General features: G+C 43.8%; 1 protein-coding gene and 2 non-coding genes across 3 annotated transcripts; all 3 read right to left on the reverse strand.

The window, feature by feature from the left end:
* Window positions 1-1,933: 1,933 nt before the first annotated feature.
* On the reverse strand, window positions 1,934-2,052 carry LOC6603218. The gene has a single exon (XR_048203.1). It is a non-coding gene; the product is annotated as a 5S ribosomal RNA (ribosomal RNA).
* A 7,645-nt stretch (window positions 2,053-9,697) lies between these two features.
* Window positions 9,698-9,816, reverse strand: LOC6603214. Its single transcript, XR_048207.1, has one exon. It is a non-coding gene; the product is annotated as a 5S ribosomal RNA (ribosomal RNA).
* Window positions 9,817-10,972: 1,156 nt separating this feature from the next.
* Window positions 10,973-11,571, reverse strand: LOC6603215 (40S ribosomal protein S19a). The gene has a single exon (XM_026991934.1). It carries the CDS (start codon window positions 11,554-11,556, stop codon window positions 11,086-11,088), a length of 471 nt encoding a protein of 156 aa, XP_026847735.1. The 5' UTR covers window positions 11,557-11,571; the 3' UTR covers window positions 10,973-11,085.
* Between the last annotated feature and the right edge of the window lie 9,884 nt (window positions 11,572-21,455).

Here is a 21,455-nt window from a genome sequence, read left to right on the forward strand (position 1 = left end):
GGCGGAAGGGGGTGGGGGCGAAATTTTTAGATATACGCTTTATAGCGAGATCTAACAGAAGTGCGGATACCAAATTTGGTTACTCTAGCGTTAATAGTCTCTGAGATTTGTGGATGTCCCAGATTTTCGTCCTTTGCGGGGGCGGAAGGGGGTGTGGCGACATTTTGACACAAAATGGTCAAGGTCCGATATTACAGGAGTGTGGATACCAAATTTGGTTGCTCTGGCTCTTATAAGTTCTGAGATCCTTGAACTCATAATTTGCAATTGGCAAAACCTACCATGAAACCTGTGTGTTAGAGAGAGACAGAGCGAGAAAGAATGAAATTGTTTTCTTGATTCTGGCTATAATAATTATACGATCTGGTTGAGATTTTACACTCTAAAAGATATGGTCATCCTCTACGAGTCTACGTTTTTGGTTTTATCGAATCTTTAAAAATGTGGATGCCACAGATTTTCGTCCTTTGTGTGGGGGGAAGTGGGCGGGGCGAAGTTTTGAAATATTTTTGTAGCAGTGACATATCACAGAAGTCTGGATCCAAAACATCGATGCTCTAGCTCTTATAGTCTTTGAGCACTAGGCGCTGAAGGGGACGGACAGACGGACAGACAGACATGGCTCAATCGACTCGTCTATTGATGCTGATCAAGCATATATATACTTAATGGGGTCGGAAACGATTCCTTTTGGACGTTACACACATCCACTTTCACCACAAATCAAATATAGCCCAATACTCATTTTGAGTATCGGGTATAAAAAAGAAAAATTAACGAGGGGGAACGTTGTGAGTTGCTGCGGACACCGCAACTCTACAGTTATACCCGATACTTAGTCAGTATGGCTTTCCTCCGGCAGACGCCGCTAATATTAAACGACACGACAAAGAGTGCGTGCGAGAGAGACAGAAAATCAGGCTGAGCGTGACGTCGGGCGCTGCGTAGCCAGTGCAAATTGATTTGTTCCTGTTGGCTATAAAAATTTTCTGATCTGATCCAGACTCAGCAATCTGATAGATATGGTCATTCTCTATGATTCTGCGTTTTTAGTTTTCTCGAATCTGCAATATTGTGAATGCAACAGATTTTCGTCCTTTGTGGGGGCGGAAGGGGGTGGGGCGAAATTCTGAGATATACGTTTTATAGTGAGATCTAACAGGAGTGAGGATACCAAATTTGTTTACTCTAGCCTTAATAGTCTCAGAGATTTGTGGACGCCCCAGATTTTCGTCCTTTGCGGAGGCGGAAGAGGGTGTGGCGCAATTTTGACACGAAACGGTGAAGGTCCGATATCACAGGAGTGTGGATACCAAATTTGGTTGCTCTGGCTCTTATAGGTTCTGAGATCCTTGAACTCGTATTTTGCAATTGGCAAAACCGACCATGAAACCTGTGTGTTAGAGAGAGACAGAGCGAGAAAGAGTGAAATTGTTTTCTTGATTCTGGCTATAATAATTATACGATCTGGTTCAGATTTTGCACTCTAAAAGATATAGACATCTTCTACGATTCTGCGTTTTTAGTTTTTTCGTATCGTCAAAATTGTTGATGCCACAGATTTTCGTCCTTTGTGGGGGCGGAAGTGGGCGGGGCAAAGTTTTGAAATATTTTTGTAGCAGTGACATATCACAGAAGTCTGGATCCAAAACATCGTTGCTCTAGCTCTTATAGTCTTTGAGCATTAGGCGCTGAAGGGGACGGACAGACGGACGGACGGACAGACGGACAGACAGACATGGCTCAATCGACTCGGCTATTGATGCTGATCAAGAATATATATACTTTATGGGGTCGGAAACGATTCCTTCTAAACGTTACACACATCCACTTTTACCACAAATCGAATATACCCCAATACTCATTTTGAGTATCGGGTATAAAAACGAAACGAAAATACGGCAAAAGGCAAAAGGCAAAAAGTTGGTGACGAAGCCAACAACACGCGGTGTTCCCAAGCGGTCCCCCATCTAAGTACTAACCGCGCCCGACGCTGCTTAATTTCGGTGATCGGACGAGAACCGATGTATTCAGCGTAGTATGGTCGTTGGCGAAAGCCTGGGAGCTAAACGTTGGTTTTCCTTTGTGTTCTGCCTTCGACTGACCAAAACTAACAATAAGATGGGTTTTAGTTCAAAGGACTAGACTAGGATCTGCTGGCGGGGATTGGATGTGGTATGGGGTGCCTGTATTTATGCATTTATTTAGAAAAAGAAAACCAAATGCCGTTCCCCTTCGAACATTGGTTAGGTTAGGTTAGGTTCAGGCGGTAGGCTGGGCGAGTGATGAAACCCTCCCAAGCTCACTTGGACCTGTAGAAGGTCCGTTGTGGTGCCGCATGGGCGTGTGCCCCTTCCCAGTGCCTAAAAACCGTGGAGAACAGGCAGTTGCAAATTAAGGGCAGTCAGATCCTGAGGCTTGGATGAATCTGGACAAGGTCCCCGGTTTGATTTCGGACAGGTCCGAAATGTCCGTGAGGAAAGCGGCCCCGAGAATACGAAGACGACGATTTCCAAGGGCCGGGCAGTGGCAGAAGAAGTGGGGGACCGAATCCTCCTCTTCCTCGTCGCGACAACTACTGCAGAAGTCGTTAAGAAGTCGGCGTTCCCCTCGATGTCCCTGTGGCCTGGGACCCGTATAAGGAAGAGGTCTAACTGCTCTGCGATCTCGTGCAGAGACCTGCGGCAGTCATTTACGGTCGCTGAGTTCGACGATATTGAGCCTAAAGCTCCATCTCCATCTCGCAGTCCTCCCTAGGTGGGATTTATACCTGGAAAGGCGTCGAGAGGTGATCACTAGGGATACAATAATCTGTCCTCTCTGGTAATTGCGGGAGTGTCGTCAGGATTCCTGGGTGCCCAACCGCGTACGCTTTCCACAGTCGGGCTTCTCTCATTCTGAGTGCGCAAAGTGTTGCCACCTTCTTTCCCATGAGATCTATAGGGAGGAGTAGTGCGTAGCCCGCCAGTTATGCATAGCTCTGCCATGCGTTGAACTCTGCTGAGTTTATTGAGGCATGTCCTTTGTCTAAGGCTGGCCACCATACCACCACTCCATAGAGCATGATCGGTCGCATGATGACGGTGTAAAGCCACCGAACTATATAGGGGGTCATTCCCCATTTTAGTCCGATGGCTTTCCTGCAAGTATAGAGGGCCTCTGTGGCCTTCTTTACTCTATCCTATATGCGCAATTTCCAGTCGAGCTTTCTATCGAGGATTAGGCCAAGATACTTGGCGTTGTTGCTGAAGACTAGCGCTTCCCAACATAGTCTTGGGGGAATCAGTGCCGGAACTTTGTACTTCCTAGTGAAAAGCACCAGTTCCGTTTTAGACGGGGTGACGCCTAACCCTCATATGTCTGCCCATTTCGTCATTTTCCTGAGAGTACTTGTCATGCACTCACACAACGTCTGCGGAAATTTTCCACGCGGCAGCCACAACCCTCTATCTCCCGCAGCAGTTCGTTCACTGCCACGTTCCACAGGAGGGGCGAGAGGACTCCGCCCTGCGGGGTGCCTCTGCAGACAAATCTGGTGCATGTTGACGTCCCCAGTGATGCCTCAACCGTCCTGCATTGCAGCATCTGATCGATCAGGCTCACCGTCCGGGAGTCAACCCCCAGATCCGTCACTGCGCCCGTGATGGCGGTCGGAAGGATGTTGTTAAAAGCGCCTTCTATGTCGAGGAAGGCTACCAGGGTGTACTCCTTACAGTTGACGGACGCTTCTATGATCGATGTGATCGTGTGTAGGGCCGTTTCGGTGGATCTTCCTTTCCGATAGGCATGCTGGGAGTCTGAGATTAGACTAGGCGGAATATTTACCGTGAGATGCATCCCCAACAGCCGTTCCATCGTCTTCAGAAAGAAGGACGATAGACTTATGGGTCTGAAATCTTTGGGGGCATTGTGCGAGGGCTTGCCTGCCTTGGGGATGAAGACGACTTTGGTATGAAGACAGGTTCCCGGGATATATCCATGGGAGAAGATTCCCTCGTATATCCTTTTGAGCCAATTAGTGGCTTTTTGTCCAGCGTGAATCAGTTGGGCAGGGATGATGTCATCTGGTCCCGCAGACTTGTATGGTTTGAAGCTTTTGATTGCACAGGAAATGTTGTCCTGGCTTAGCAGGTTCATGATATCACTTGAGGCAACGGCATGAGCGGCGATGTAGTGTGGTCTGTTTTCAACGCAGCCGGATAGTGGGTGTTAAGTAGAAGATTTAGCGACTCATTGCTGGACGTTGTCCATGATTGGTCGGCATTCTTCATGTAGCCCAGAGTGGGTGTAGTCTTCGAGAGAACTTTGCGCAAGCGCGAGGCTTCTGAGTTATTCTCAATGTCGCTACAGAACTTGCGCCATGAGGCGCGTTTGTCTTTCCTGAGTTCTTTATTGTTAATTGACAGACTGGCCTTGTAATCGGCCCAGTTCTGCTCAACGTTTTCAGCCTTAGCTTTATTGAAGAGTCTCCGGGAGGCTTTCCGGAGTTCCCTCAATTTCGGATTCCACCATTCAGGTTTCTTCCGGCCTCTGCACTTGCCAGAGGGGCAGGATTTATCGAGCGCCTCATTGCAGGCGTCGGAAAATAGTTTAACAAGATGAGTCTTGGCTTCCCTGGAAATCTCCTTCTCAGGTGGAGTCTCAGGAAGAACACGACAGACGAGGTCTGAATACCGAGCCCAGTTTTCCGCCTAAGGTTCCGGAATTGAGCTGGTCTCGGTAGTGAAAAAGAGAATACGGTTTCCACGTACCTGTGGTTCGAGAAGGAGTGCTCTTCCAGGGCCCTCCAGAATACGATGTTCCCATGTAACTCATGAGAGGCAAGTGTGAGGTCCAGGACCTCCTTGCGGTTTTTAATAATGAAGGTGGGATCACTCCCCCTATTTAATAGGACCATCTGAGTGGTCAGTAAATAGTTGAAAAGGTACTCACCCCTTTCGTTGGTGTCAGTGCTTCCGCACTGGCAGTGGTGTGCCGGTGTCCTTGGCCTCGCAGTCTGTGATTCGCGCCCTGAGCGCCTGTGGAGGCAATCCAAGCCGATTGCCAAGCCTAATACCCCACACACTTTACAAAAACCAGAAACACACTATTAGACTTCTTTTTTGTTGACAGTCCGGAAAATTGTTACTCTATGATCAACTCACAGTGCCAGGGTATTCAAAACATGACCTTATTTTCATGACCTACGACATCAATCCTGACTACCATGACTATGTTACCTTCTATAGAGACATTAGGAACATTGACCTTAGAAAACTAGACACTGACATTAACATGCTCGACTGGACATCAATATATTATATGCCGTCTGTGAATTCTCAGCGTGCCCACCTTCAATCAAACATCGACTATCTTTATAATGAACATGTACCTATCAAGAAAGCGACCGTTAGACCAACAGATAACTCCTGGTTCAACCATGAAATAAAAATGGGTATCATTAAACGAAATGACGCCTTTAAAAAGTTTAAAAGATATAAGACTGAAAGCCACCTTAATATGTACAAAGCATTAAGATCAAATGTAACAAAGCTAATCAACTCTGCCAAGACCGCCTTCTACACGCCAAAGTTTAATAACGCGGTATGCGGTAAGAAAAAATGGCAAATTATTAAAAATATTGGAATTGGGAAGAAAACACGAAACACTCAAGTTGACATGGAACTAAATGAAATAAATAACAAATTTGTGCAACTAGTTGTACCTGACTTTCCCTCAACCCTTAACTTGGTATCAGTACCCTATCATAACACTGTTCCTAGCTTTAGTTTCTGTTGTGTTAGTCCGTGTGATGTTCTAGAATCCCTACTTAAGATTAATTCGAATGCGATTGGCCTAGACAACATGAACCCTAAATTTCTGAGAATAATTCTCCCCCGAATTTTAATGCAAGTTACCCACATTTCTACATCAACATTCCCTGAAAAGTGGAAGGAGACCAAAATGATCCCTATCCCTAAAGTAAACTCTCTAGATTACAGGACAATATCCATTTTACCGAGCCTATCAAAAGCGTTCGAGGCTTTGGTGGCTGTGCAAATAAATACATTTCTTTCTGAGCATACATTACTTAACAACAACCAATCTGGATTCAGACGAAATAGAAGTTGTTCTACCGCCATAATAAAAATGTTAGAGGATATCCGCGAAAGAATGGACGACGGAAATGTGACATTCCTAACTCTTCTTGACTATACTAAGGCTTTTGACTCAGTTGACCATGGTATCCCCATTGCAAAGCTTCGTAGATCCTATAATTTCTCTGTCTCAGCAGTACGGTTGCTATCGTCTTATCTCGTAAATAGGCCTGACTTGTCACCGAAATTGAAATGTTGACTTTTGCATATGTTAAGTGTGGTGTGCCACAGGGATCAGTACTTGGTCCATTATTGTTCTCCATTTATGTAAATGACCTGCCAATGGTATTGTCCGACTGTGATGTGCACATGTACGCCGATGACGTCCAATTATATATTAGTCGACCGTTAAGTAGAATAATGAGTTTATCAGTGTTAGCAATGTAGAACTTGAGAAGATTAGTGCATGGGCGACTCACAATCGCCTATGCCTAAGTCCAACTAAGTCTAAATGTTTGATTATCTTAAAAAAACAAAAAAAAGATAAACTCAACACTATTAAGATCACTATTAATCTCAAATACTCCCATTAGCTACGTAGAGAAGGCAAACATAGGAAAAACCAATGGGATTTAAAATTTTTTTTAAATGGATTGACTATAAGATTCTAACATTCCTTCATAAGATAATATTCAAGAAACAACCCGAATACCTGCACCAAATTCTTAGATTCACTAATTCCGTCAGAACAAATAATATTATCACCATTCGACATAAAACTTTAAATTCCGAAATTTCTGAAAAAATACACCGAGCAACAAATTCCTGATGAGAGTACTCTCAGAAAGAACTACTTGGATAAATCCTACCAACAAATTCGCGAAAGTATAAAAGACGAAAACGTTTGGATATCAGTGGACGAAACTACGGATAAGCAAGGGCGATATGTCGCAAATTTGATTATAGGAACATTAAGCGAAAAGGAATCTTCATCCTCATTTTTATTGTCCTGTAAATAGTTGAAAGAAGTAAATAATGCAACTGTTTCTCGATTTGTGAACGACAGCATTCGTATATTGTGGCCTCACGGGAATGAGTTAAAAGTTTTGTTACTCTTAACTGATGCTGCGGCATATATCATACAAGCTGGTAAAAATTTAAAGGTTTTTTATCCGAATCTCATACATATAACTTGTTTAGCACATGGATTAAATTGAATAGCTGGAAAAGTAAGAACATCGTTTCATGTCGCTAACTCGTTTATATCCTGTGTGAACAAAATTTTCATAAAAGCTCCGCTCAGAGTACAACGCTACAAACAAATACTCAATAAGGAGTTACCACCAGAACCCATCATAACCAGATGGGGTACATGGTTGAAGGCGGCATGCAGATAACATGGAGGGAATAAAAGAGGTTTGTCAACAAAAAACATTTTAGTTTGATAAATAAAAAGATTCTAAATTTTCATTTTAGGTTCTTGAAACACTGAACCCAGAAGATGCTGAATCCATTAAGCTGGCGAAGGAGCTGGCGAAGGAGCTGGTAGAAAATCCACAACTACATCAAGAATTTATATATATAAAATCCCACTTCGAGAGAGTTGCCGAAATAATAACAGCATTGGAAGCGAAGGGGCTATCATTAAAAACGTTAATGGACTTATTCAAGGAAGCTGAAAATATTGTCTATAACATAACTGGTGATTTTGTGATTTGGAATTGATTTAAAAAAGAAATTTGAAGCAATTTTGAAAAGAAATCCTGATTTTTAAATCATTTCAAGAATAAATAGTATATTAAATCTAAATGGTGAGGATCTGTCTGGAATCGAACCAGTCACAAACGAAAATATAATAAAATATAAATTTGCTCCAGTTACTTCCTGTGACGTTGAAAGAAGCTTTTCCACGTACAAACTGATTTTTGGAGAGAAACGTCAGAGCCTCTTAATAAATAATTTAGAGAAAATTTTAGTTGTTTACTGCAATACAAATTATTTCTAATAAATTTTAAGCCTTTATTATATCGTATGTTTTAAGTATCTAGTTTAATAGCAAAAAATAGTTAATAAAATTTCAATACCTATACTACCTTCTAAATCGTTTTTAAATTTTTCTTTTATTTGATTTACATAGGAGATTGATGCATATTTTGCATAATTTGCAAATACTTTGCATATTTTTTGCATAATTTGCATATATTTTGCATATTTTGGCATATATTATGCATATGCATTTCATGCAAATATGCACCAAAAATGAAAATATGCAGATCGTTTTCAAATCTACTTTTCATGAAACGAACTTTAGTGTCATCAGAATCAAAATCCGAGGTCTAGTTATAACATACCGATCATTTGGTACATTTTTTTTTTGATAATGTATGGCCCTTTAAATTTTGGAATAAATTTCTTATTTGTACCTATCGTAGTGTCAGCGCTTCGTACGAGAACAAAGGCTCCTTCTTTAAATTTTATATGTTTCTTAATATTTTTATCATAATAGTGTTTTATCTTAGTTTGGTTTTCAGTTATTTTATCTAATACTCCTTTCCCCATTGCTATTAAGTCTTTATTTGGTCTTGAATTAGTTTTGTCTTCTAGAAATTCCGTTAAAGCGTCAATATCACAGCCTCTTTGCTGAACACCGAAGAGTACCACCGATGGTATTTCCCCAGTAACCGAATGTTTTGAATGGTTTATTGCATATTCCGCTTTTGTGAGTAGTTTACACCAATCTGAGTGTAGCAATGGTTCAGGGTTCTTTGCTAATATACTTTTTATTGTTCTATTTACTCTCTCCACACTCCCATTTGCCTGTGGTGAGGCAGTTGCTGCTCTAACATGTTCAATGTTGCTACTTAGCATAAACTCACTGAATTCCAACGATGCGAAACATGAGCCTCTATCACTGACAATTCTCCTAGGTCAGCTATAATTTTCAAAATATTTCGTTAAGCATGCGAAAAATTCCTTAGTGCTAGTAGTGTTTGCAGAATACAATTTAAACGAGGGGGAACGTTGTGAGTTGCTGCGGACACCGCAACTCTACAGTTATACCCGATACTAAGTCAGTATGGCTCTCCTCCGGCAGACGGCGCTAATATTAAACGACACGACAAAGAGTGCGTGCGAGAGAGACAGAAAATCAGTCTGAGCGTGACGTCGGGCGCTGCGTAGCCAGTGCAAATTGATTTGTTCCCTTTGGCTACAAAAATGATCCGATCTAATCCAGATTCAGCAATCTGATAGATATGGTCATTATCTATGATTTTGCGTTTTTAGTTTTCTCGAATGTGCAATATTGTGGATGCAACAGATTTTCGTCCTTTGTGTGGGATAGGCGAGGCGAAATTTTGAGATGCACGTTTTATAGTGAGATCTAAGAGGAGTGCGGATTCCAAATTTGGTTACTCTAGCGGACAGACAGACATGGCTCAATCGACTCGGCACTTGATGCTGATCAAGAATATATATACTTTATGGGGTCGGAAACGATTCCTTCTGGACGTTACACACATCCATTTTTACCACAATTCTAATATACCCCAATACTCATTTTGAGTATCGGGTATAAAAACGAAACGTAAATACGGCAAAAGGCAAAAAGTTGGTGACGAAGCCAACAACACGCGGTGTTCCCAAGCGGTCCCCCATCTAAGTACTAACCGCGCCCGACGCTGATTAATTTCGGTGATCGGACGAGAACCGATGTATTCAGCGTAGTATGGTCGTTGGCGAAGGCCTGGGAGCTGAACGTTGGTTTGCTTTGTGTTCTGCCTTCGACTGACCAAAACTAACAATAAGATGGGTGTAAGTTCAAACGACTAGACTAGGATCTACTGGCAGGGATTGGATGTGGTATGGGGTGTCTGTATTTATGCATTTATTTAGAAAAAGAAAACCAAATGCCGTTCCCCTTCGAACAATGTTTAGGTTAGGTTAGGTTCAGGCGGTAGGCTGGGCGAGTGATGAAACCCTCCCAAGCTCACTTGGACCTGTAGAAGGTCCGTTGTGGTGCCGCATGGGCGTGTGCCCCTTCCCAGTGCCTAAAAACCGTGGAGAACAGGCAGTTGCAAATTAAGGGCAGTCAGATCCTGAGGCTTGGATGAAATGTCCGTGAGGAAAGCGGCCCCGAGAATACGAAGACGACGATTTCCAAGGGCCGGGCAGTGCAGAAGTCGTTAAGAAGTCGGCGTTCCCCTCAATGTCCCTGTGGCCTGGGACCCGTATAAGGAAGAGGTCTAACTGCTCTGCGATCTCGTGCAGAGACCTGCGGCAGTCATTTACGGTCGCTGAGTTCGACGATATTGAGCCTAAAGCTCCATCTCCATCTCGCAGTCCTCCCTAGGTGGGATTTATACCTGGAAAGGCGTCGAGAGGTGATCACTAGGGATACAATAATCTGTCCTCTCTGGTGATTGCGGGAGTGTCGTCAGGATTCCTGGGTGCCCAACCGCGGACGCTTTCCACAGTCGGGCTTCTCTCATTCTGAGTGCGCAAAGTGTTGCCACCTTCTTTCCCATGAGATCTATAGGGAGGAGTAGTGCGTAGCCCGCCAGTTATGCATAGCTCTGCCATGCGTTGAACTCTGCTGAGTTTATTGAGGCATGTCCTTTGTCTAAGGCTGGCCACCATACCACCACTCCATAGAGCATGATCGGTCGCATGATGACGGTGTAAAGCCACCGAACTATATAGGGGGTCATTCCCCATTTTAGTCCGATGGCTTTCCTGCAAGTATAGAGGGCCTCTGTGGCCTTCTTTACTCTATCCTTTATGCTCAATTTCCAGTCGAGCTTTCTATCGAGGATTAGGCCAAGATACTTGGCGTTGTTGCTGAAGACTAGCGCTTCCCCACATAGTCTTGGGGGAATCAGTGCCGGAACTTTGTACTTGTTATGGTTCATTTTAATTTTCCCATTTCTGAGAACACGCTTCAATCAAGAAACGCTTAAATAATAAGCTTAAAAATGTTGTAGACTTCGATTGGATGTGCGATCCACGTTTACTTGGAAATGACAAGGGGACCCGTCTGCTTGGCGGCATCGCGCTGCTTGACCACAATCTGGTTGGCGATGCGATCCAAATCACGCTGTCCGATGGAACTGAGCTTGCGACCACCCTCTGGGTGCTTCTCGACAAGGCGGGCGTGCTCGAGGGCCTGGAGAGCCTTACGGGCGGCACCGTCAGCGGCACGGCAGAAATGCGAAGGGTGGACACCGTTGCGCTTGCGACCACCATAGATCTTGGTGATGGAGCCAACACCAGCGGGACTGCGGTGATACAGATGGCGCAGGATCGAGGCGCAACGCACGTAGAACCAGTCGGGATCGTAGGGGGCCAGCTCCTTGAACTTGGCCGTCTTGATGATGTCCATCTGGTCGGGCACCTTCAATTTGCCAGTCTTCTTGAGGAAGACGGCAACCGCCTTGGTAACGGCATGCTGGTCAATATCCTTTACTGTGACACCTGGCATCTTTCTTGTTAAAGTCAACCGGAAAAAAAAAAAAAAAAAAAAAAAAAAAGCACCAGTTCCGTTTTAGACGGGTTGACGCCTAACCCGCATATGTCTGCCCATTTCGTCATTTTCGTGAGAGTACTTGTCCTGCACTCACACAACGTCTGCGGAAATTTTCCACGCGGCAGCCACCACCCTCTATCTCCCGCAGCAGTTCGTTCTCAGCCACGTTCCACAGGAGGGGCGAGAGGACTCCGCCCTGCGGGGTGCCTCTGCAGACCAATCTGGTGCATGTTGACGTCCCCAGTGATGCCTCAACCGTCCTGCATTGCAGCATCTGATCGATCAGGCTCACCGTCCGGGAGTCAACCCCCAGATTCGTCAGTGCGCCCGTGATGGCGGTCGGAAGGATGTTGTTAAAAGCGCCTTCTATGTCGAGGAAGGCTACCAGGGTGTACTCCTTACAGTTGACGGACGCTTCTATGATCGATGTGATCGTGTGTAGGGCCGTTTCGGTGGATCTTCCTTTCCGATAGGCATGCTGGGAGTCTGAGAGATGCATCCCCAACAGCCGTTCCATCGTCTTCAGAAAGAAGGACGATAGACTTATGGGTCTGAAATCTTTGGGGGCAGTGTGCGAGGGCTTGCCTGCCTTGGAGATGAAGACGACTTTAGTATGAAGACAGGTTCCCGGGATATATCCATGGGAGAAGATTCCCTCGTATATCCTTTTGAGCCAATTAGTGGCTTTTTGTCCAGCGTGAATCAGTTGGGCAGGGATGATGTCATCTGGTCCCGCAGACTTGTATGGTTTGAAGCTTTCGATTGCCCAGGAAATGTTGTCCTGGCTTAGCAGGTACATGATATCACTTGAGGCAACGGCATGAGCGGCGATGTAGTGTGGTCTGTTTTCAACGCAGCCGGATAGTGGGTGTTAAGGAGAAGATTTAGCGACTCATTGCTGGACGTTGTCCATGATTGGTCGGCATTCTTCATGTAGCCCAGAGTGGGTGTAGTCTTCGAGAGAACTTTGCGCAAGCGCGAGGCTTCTGAGTTATTCTCAATGTCGCTACAGAACTTGCGCCATGAGGCGCGTTTGTCTTTCCTGAGTTCTTTATTGTTAATTGACAGACTGGCCTTGTAATCGGCCCAGTTCTGCTCAACGTTTTCAGCCTTAGCTTTATTGAAGAGTCTCCGGGAGGCATCCCGGAGTTCCCTCAATTTCGGATTCCACCATTCAGCTTTCTTCCGGCCTCTGCACTTGCCAGAGGGGCAGGATTTATCGAGCGCCTCATTGCAGGCGTCGGTAAATAGTTTAACAAGATGAGTCTTGGCTTCCCTGGAAATCTCCTTCTCAGGTGGAGTCTCAGGGAGAACACGACAGAGGTGGTCTGAATACCAAGCCCAGTTTTCCGCCTAAGGTTCCGGAATTGAGCTGGTCTCGGTAGTGAAAAAGAGAATACGGTTTCCACGTACCTGTGGTTCGAGAAGGAGTGCTCTTCCAGGGCCCTCCAGAATACGATGTTCCCATGTAACTCATGAGAGGCAAGTGTGAGGTCCAGGACCTCCTTGCGGTTTTTAATAATGAAGGTGGGATCACTCCCCCTATTTAATAGGACCATCTGAGTGGTCAGTAAATAGTTGAAAAGGTACTCACCCCTTTCGTTGGTGTCAGTGCTTCCCCACTGGCAGTGGTGTGCATTGGCGTCGCACCCAACGATTAGGCCGGTGTCCTTGGCCTCGCAGTCTGTGATTCGCGCCCTGAGCGCCTGTGGAGGCAATCCAAGCCGATTGCCAAGCCTGTTCAGTCTTGGTTTAATGTTGTAAACCACCAATACCCCACACACTTTACAAAAACCAGAAACACACTATTAGACTTATTTTTTGTTGACAGTCCGGAAAATTGTTACTCTATGATCAACACACAGTGCCAGGGTATTCAAAACATGACTTTATTTTCATGACCTACGACATCAATCCTGACAACCATGACTTTGTTACCTTCTATAGAGACTTTAAGAACATTGACCTTAGAAAACTAGACATTGACATTAACATGCTCGACTGGACAACAATATATTATATGCCGTCTGTGAATTCTCAGCTTGCCCACCTTCAATCAAATATCGACTTTATAATGAACATGTACCTATCAAGAAAGCGACCGTTAGACCAACAGATAACTCCTGGTTCAACCATGAAATAAAAATGGGTATCATTAAACGAAATGACGCCTTTAAAAAGTTTAAAAGATAGAAGACTGAAAGCCACCTTAATATGTACAAAGCATTAAGATCAAATGTAACAAAGCTAATCAACTCTGCCAAGACCGCCTTCTACACGCCAAAGTTTTTTAATAACGCGGTATGCGGTAAGAAAAAATGGCAAATTATTAAAAATATTGGAATTGGGAAGAAAACACGAAACACTCAAGTTGACATGGAACTAAATGAAATAAATAACAAATTTGTGCAACTAGTTGTACCTGACTTTCCCCCAACCCTTAACTTGGAAGCAGTACCCTATCATAACACTGTTCCTAGCTTTAGTTTCTGTTGTGTTAGTCCGTGTGATGTTCTAGAATCCCTACTTAAGATTAAGTCGAATGCGATTAGCCTAGACAACATGAACCCTAAATTTCTGAGAATAATTCTCCCCCGAATTTTAATGCAAGTTACCCACATTTCTGGGGGCACTGCTTCCATGGTAAAGGGGGCACACAGAGGCACACCTCAGGGTGGAGTCCTGTCGCCACTACTGTGGAATCTGGTGGTCGACGACCTCATCAAGAGATTTGAAAGGAAGGCCCCAAAGATAACAGCTTATGCAGATGACATAAGCATACTTATTACGGGTGTATGTCCATCGACCCTCAGCTCCTTAATGGAACGTACACTCAGGGAGATACGTGAGTGGGCGGAAGAGGTAGGACTCAGTATCAACGCGGACAAGACGGACCTCATCCTCTTTACCAAGAGGTACAAGGTACCGATATGGACCCCCCCGAAAATTGACCAAACTAGGCTGACCCCAAAACCACAGGTGAAATACCTAGGCACAGTACTGGACAGCAAGCTGGCATGGAGGCCCAATGTAGTGGAAAGGGTGAAGAAGGCTACCATTGCGCTTTATGCATCCAAGAAGATGCTCAGCAGCACATGGGGTCTGTCACCTGCTCTAATGCACTGGATCTACATCTCGGTGGTGCGACCAACTCTGCTGTATGGAGCCTTAGTGTGGTGGCAGGCTATTGAAAAGAAGACATACCATAAGCCATCAGCGACAGGCTCTGCTCTGTATTACAGGGGCGCTGAGGTCAACCCCAACAAAAGCACTCGAAACTGTACTCGGAATCGACCCCCTGGACATTCACGCTCGCCTGATTGCGGGAAAGGCAGCACAACGCCTTATAGCATCAGGAAACCTATCCATACAAGGATACGGGCACAGTTCAATTGGCAGGGACATGACCAGATCAACTGATTACATGACCCCCAAGCTTGCCTTGACGTCAAAACAACCAAATCTTTGGGACCTGAAAACTGGAAAATTGGAAGGGACCAAACTCCTCAATATATACACCTCAATATATACACAGACGGCTCCAAGATGGAAGGAGGAGTAGGAGCGGGCCTATACTGTACAGACCCTGAGATAAGGCTGTCGTATAAGCTACCGGACCAATGCAGGATATTCCAGGCAGAAGTTTTTGCCATTGGGAAGGCAGCGGAGGTCGCTCTCCTAACAGAACGAGTACACGATGCGGTCAACCTATTCGTCAACAGCCAAGCGGCGATAAGATCCATGCAGTCGTCCGCGGTCAGTTCCAGAAGTGTCTTGGCGAGCAGGGAGGCATTAGACATCCTAAGCACGACAAAGACAGTGCGGATCTATTGGGTTCCCAGCCACCAGGGCATCGAAGGAAACGAAGCGGCGGACGTACTAGCTAAGGAAGGCGTCGGGCTGGAGAATAGGAGAACCGAGAACGTGCCTGTCTCCCTCAGAACGCTGCAAGGCGATCTAGAGAAGCAGGCTAGAGCACAGACTGATAGCAGGTGGAGGAGTACCACCACCTGCAGAACCTCGAAGATAATGTGCAAGGAGCGCAACGAGAAACTTAGCCACTACCTACTGCACCTACCACGAAAGGACTGCAGACTGATGGTGGGAATACTAACAGGTCACTGTCTGGCTGCTGCACATGCAGCAAAGCTAGGCATCACCAACAGAGACAGTTGCAGGAAATGTGAGGAACCTGGGGCTATCGAAACCCTGGAACATCTCATCTGCAACTGTCCGGCTCTCTCAAGGGCAAGGAGGAGATACCTTGGCGCCCCAGTGTTGGCATCACTGGAAGATGCCTCCAAAAGGACCCCTCAGGAACTGCTGGCCTATGCTAAAAACACCTCGATTCCGGGGACTTTTTAAAACCACATTAACACTCCCGCGACGGTTCATACACCCCCCCCCCCCCCCCCCCCCCCCCCCCCACAACCAATCTGGATTCAGACGAAATAGAAGTTGTTCTACCGCCATAATAAAAATGTTAGAGGATATCCGCGAAAGAATGGACGACGGAAATGTGACATTCCTAACTCTTCTTGACTATACTAAGGCTTTTGACTCAGTTGACCATGGTATCCCCATTGCAAAGCTTCGTAGATCCTATAATTTCTCTGTCTCAGCAGTACGGTTGCTATCGTCTTATCTCGTAAATAGGAGTCAGGCTGTTGTCACCGAAATTGAAATGTTGACTTTTGCATATGTTAAGTGTGGTGTGCCACAGGGATCAGTACTTGGTCCATTATTGTTCTCCATTTATGTAAATGACCTGCCAATGGTATTGTCCGACTGTGATGTGCACATGTACGCCGATGACGTCCAATTATATATTAGTCGACCGTTAAGTAGAATAATGAGTGTATCAGTGTTAGCAATGTAGAACTTGAGAAGATTAGTGCATGGGCGACTCACAATCGCCTATGCCTAAGTCCAACTAAGTCTAAATGTTTGATTATCTTAAAAAAACAAAAAAAAGATAAACTCAACACTATTAAGATCACTATTAATCTCAAATACTCCCATTAGCTACGTAGAGAAGGCAAACATAGGAAAAACCAATGGGATTTAAAATTTTTTTTAAATGGATTGACTATAAGATTCTAACATTCCTTCATAAGATAATATTCAAGAAACAACTAACTAATTCCGTCAGAACTAATAATATTATCACCATTCGACATAAAACTTTAAATTCCGAGAGGCATTTCTGAAAAAATACACCGAGCAACAAATTCCTGATGAGAGTACTCTCAGAAAGAACTACTAGGATAAATCCTACCAACAATCTATCCAAAAAATTCGCGAAAGTATAAAAGACGAAAACGTTTGGATATCAGTGGACGAAACTACGGATAAGCAAGGGCGATATGTCGCAAATTTGATTATAGGAACATTAAGCGAAAAGGAATCTTCATCCTCATTTTTATTGTCCTGTAAATAGTTGAAAGAAGTAAATAATGCAACTGTTTCTCGATTTGTGAACGACAGCATTCGTATATTGTGGCCTCACGGGAATGAGTTAAAAGTTTTGTTACTCTTAACTGATGCTGCGGCATATATCATACAAGCTGGTAAAAATTTAAAGGTTTTTTATCCGAATCTCATACATATAACTTATTTAGCACATGGATTAAATTGAATAGCTGGAAAAGTAAGAACATCGTTTCATGTCGCTAACTCGTTTATATCCTGTGTGAACAAAATTTTCATAAAAGCTCCGCTCAGAGTACAACGCTAGAAACAAATACTCAATAAGGAGTTACCACCAGAACCCATCATAACCAGATGGGGTACATGGTTGAAGGCGGCATGCAGATAACATGGAAGGAATAAAAGAGGTTTGTCAACAAAAAAAATTTTAGTTTGATAAATAAAAAGATTCTAAATTTGCATTTTAGGTTCTTGAAACACTGAACTCAGAAGATGCTGAATCCACTAAGCTGGCGAAGGAGCTGGTAGAAAATCCACAACTACATCAAGAATTTATATATATAAAATCCCACTTCGAGAGAGTTGCCGAAATAATAACAGCATTGGAAGCGAAGGGGCTATCATTAAAAACGTTAATGGACTTATTCAAGGAAGCTGAAAATATTGTCTATAACATAACTGGTGATTTTGTGATTTGGAATTGATTTAAAAAAGAAATTTGAAGCAATTTTGAAAAGAAATCCTGATTTTTAAATCATTTCAAGAATAAATAGTATATTAAATCTAAATGCTGAGGATCTGTCTGGAATCGAACCAGTCACAAAAGAAAATATAATAAAATATAAATTTGCTCCAGTTACTTCCTGTGACGTTGAAAGAAGCTTTTCCACGTACAAACTGATTTTTGGAGAGAAACGTCAGAGCCTCTTAATAAATAATTTAGAGAAAATTTTAGTTGTTTACTGCAATACAAATTATTTCTAAAAAATTTTAAGCCTTTATTATATCGTATGTTTTAAGTATCTAGTTTAATAGCAAAAAATAGTAAATAAAATTTCAATACCTATACTACCTTCTAAATCGTTTTTAAATTTTTCTTTTATTTGATTTACATAGGAAATTGTTGCATATTTTGCATATGTTTTGCATAATTTGCATATACTTTGCATATTTTTTGCATAATTTGCATATATTTTGCATATATTATGCATATGCATTTCATGCAAATATGCAAAAAAAATGAAAATATGCAGATCGTTTTCAAATCTACTTTTCATGAAACGAACTTTAGTGTCATCAGAATTTTTCTATCTTAATCCTCTAAAAATATGCAAATATGCAAAATCCGGGGTCTAGTTATAACATACCGATCATTTGGTACATTTTTTTTTTGATAATGTATGGCCCTTTAAATTTTGGAATAAATTTCTTATTTGTACCTATCGTAGTGTCAGCGCTTCCTACGAGAACAAAGGCTCCTTCTTTAAATTTTATATGTTTCTTAATATTTTTATCATAATAGTGTTTTATCTTAGTTTGGTTTTCAGTTATTTTATGTAATACTCCCTTCCCCATTGCTATTAAGTCTTTATTTGGTCTTGAATTAGTTTTGTCTTCTAGAAATTCCGTTAAAGCGTCAATATCACAGCCTCTTTGCTGAACACCGAAGAGTACCACCGATGGTATTTCCCCAGTAACCGAATGTTTTGAATGGTTTATTGCATATTCCGCTTTTGTGAGTAGTTTACACCAATCTGAGTGTAGCAATGGTTCAGAGTTCTTTGCTAATATACTTTTTATACCCGATACTCAAAATGAGTATTGGGGTATATTAGATTTGTGGTAAAAGTGGATGTGTGTAACGTCCAGAAGGAATCGTTTCCGACCCTATAAAGTATATATATTCTTGATCAGCATCAATAGCCGAGTCGATTGAGCCCTGTCTGTCTGTCCGTCCGTCCGTCTGTCCGTCTGTCCGTCCCCTTCAGCGCCTAATGCTCAAAGACTATAAGAGCTAGAGCAACGATGTTTTGGATCCAGACTTCTGTGATATGTCACTGCTCCAAAAATATTTCAAAACTTTGCCCCGCCCACTTCCGCCCCCACAAAGGGCGAAAATCTGTGGCATCCACAATTTCGACGATACGCACAACGTTCCGCCTCGTTTAAATTGTTTAAATTGTATTCTGCAAACACTACTAGCACTAAGGATTTTTTCGCATGCTTAACGAAATATTTTGAAAATTATAGCTGACCTAGGAGAATTGTCAGTTGTGAGTTGCTGCGGACACCGCAACTCTACAGTTATACCCGATACTAAGTCAGTATGGCTCTCCTCCGGCAGACGGCGCTAATATTGAACGACTCGACAAAGAGTGCGTGCGAGAGAGACAGAAAATCAGTCTGAGCGTGACGTCGGGCGCTGCGTAGCCACTGCAAATTGATTTGTTCCTTTTGGCTATAAAAATGATCCGATCTAATCCAGATTCAGTAATCTGATAGATATGGTCATTATCTATGATTTTGCGTTTTTAGTTTTCTCGAATATGCAATATTGTGGATGCAACAGATTTTCGTCCTTTGTGTGGGCGGAAGGGGGTGAGGCGAAATTTTGAGATACACGTTTTATAGTGAGATCTAAGAGGAGTGCGGATTCCAAATTTGGTTACTCTAGCGTTAATAGTCTGAGATTTGTGAATATCCCCAGATTTTCATCCTTTGCGGGGGCGGAAGGGGGTGTGGCGAAATTTTGAAACAAACTCGTCTCGGTCCGATATCTTAGGAGAGTGGATACCAAATATGGTTGCTCTAGCTTTTATGGTCTCTGAGATCTAGGCGCTAATGTTTTACTCTAAGCAAAGCCGCCTATGCTACGTGTGCGCTAGAGAGAGACAGGGCGAGAAAAAATGAAATTGTTTTCTTGATGCTGGCTATAATAATTGTTTGAGATGCCAAGCTTTTTTGGCACCTATGTGTTTCAAAACTGAAAAGAGATTTTGGGTTAAACTTTATAATTCGTATTTAATCTTGGTGGCTTAGCAGAAGCCGATTGCTTGCTATTGCCAGATAAAATTTATGCGAGATCGATATGCAACCAATGCGCAGAGGGGTTAGCATAGAACTAAACTATAGACGACGGCGTTAGATCAAAGTGATTGCCGAAGTGGCGGCAGCAGATCAAAGTAATTGCCGAAGTGGCGGCGGCAGAGAGCCCCTTTAGCGGGAGAGCGCAGCAGCTCTGCAGAAAGTCAACGCTTTAAAACATAGGCGGCTCTCTCTCTGCTCATACAATAATAATGTTAAAGTTACGGTTATTATTCAGCGGCTGGCCCGAACATACTCCCCCCGTTGGGAGCTAGTCTCTCAACAGATTCCTTAAGGGGCAGCAAACATAGCCGACTGACGGCCCTCCTGATGTTTCCTGAGGATGTCTTCAGGTCAGCGACGCGACACACTCCGTCCTTGCCGAAAACGACATCGACCACTCTAGCCAGTGGCCAACGCATTGGAGGAAGATTTTCGTCCTTCACCAGAACGAGGTCGTTCTTGCAGATGTTTTGCGCGGGGGTACGCCACTTCGCGCGCTCTTGCAAAAGAGTGAGATACTCTTCGCGCCAACGGCTCCAAAATATTTGTTGTAGTTGGGTGACCCGCTGCCAGCCATCCAGACGATTGTAGTTCAGCTTCGTTAGGTCAGGCTCGAGGATTTGCTCATGGGGGCCGCCTAAAAGCAGATGAGCAGGAGTCAAAACGTCTAAATCATCAGGATTTTCTGAAAGCGAGAGCAAAGGGCGAGAGTTAACAATTGCAGTGATCTGACAGATCAGAGTGCGCAGCTCGTCGAAGCTAAGCACAGATGGTCCAACTGAGCGGTACAGGTGATATTTTGCGGTCTTCACGGCCGCTTCCCACAACCCGCCAAAATGCGGAGAGCGAGGTGGGATGAAACGCCAGTCGATCGAGTCAGCCAAGCAGGATTCGTGGACCTCCTTCATATGCGGTTCGCTCAGACAGAGCTTCTTTAGCTCCAGAAGCTCGTTCTTGGCCCCAACGAAGTTTGTCGCATTGTCCGACCAAATTTGACTTGGCCTTCTTCGAGTGGAAGTAAAACGCTTTAGTGCGCCTAGAAACGATGCGGTGGTCAAATCCTTTACGAGCTCCATGTGTATAGCCTTGGAAGTGAAGCAGATGAATACGCTAATGTAGCACTTGATCGGAGGCCTTGTGCGGATTTCTGATCGGTAGAAAAAAGGTCCACAGTAATCTACTCCAGTGACTTCAAAAGCTCGAGATCATTCCAAACGTTCCTTAGGTAGGTCTCCCATGATGTGTTCGACCATGCGCGGCCTAGTCCTGAAGCATCTCACACATCTGCTGACGACCCTTGACACTGCCTTAACACCTCCAATGGGCCAATATTCCAG

This window comes from Drosophila persimilis, unplaced genomic scaffold, assembly GCF_003286085.1.
Source record: "Drosophila persimilis strain 14011-0111.01,24,50 unplaced genomic scaffold, DperRS2 tig00000697-arrow-arrow-pilon, whole genome shotgun sequence".
NCBI classification, from domain to species: domain Eukaryota; kingdom Metazoa; phylum Arthropoda; class Insecta; order Diptera; family Drosophilidae; genus Drosophila; species Drosophila persimilis.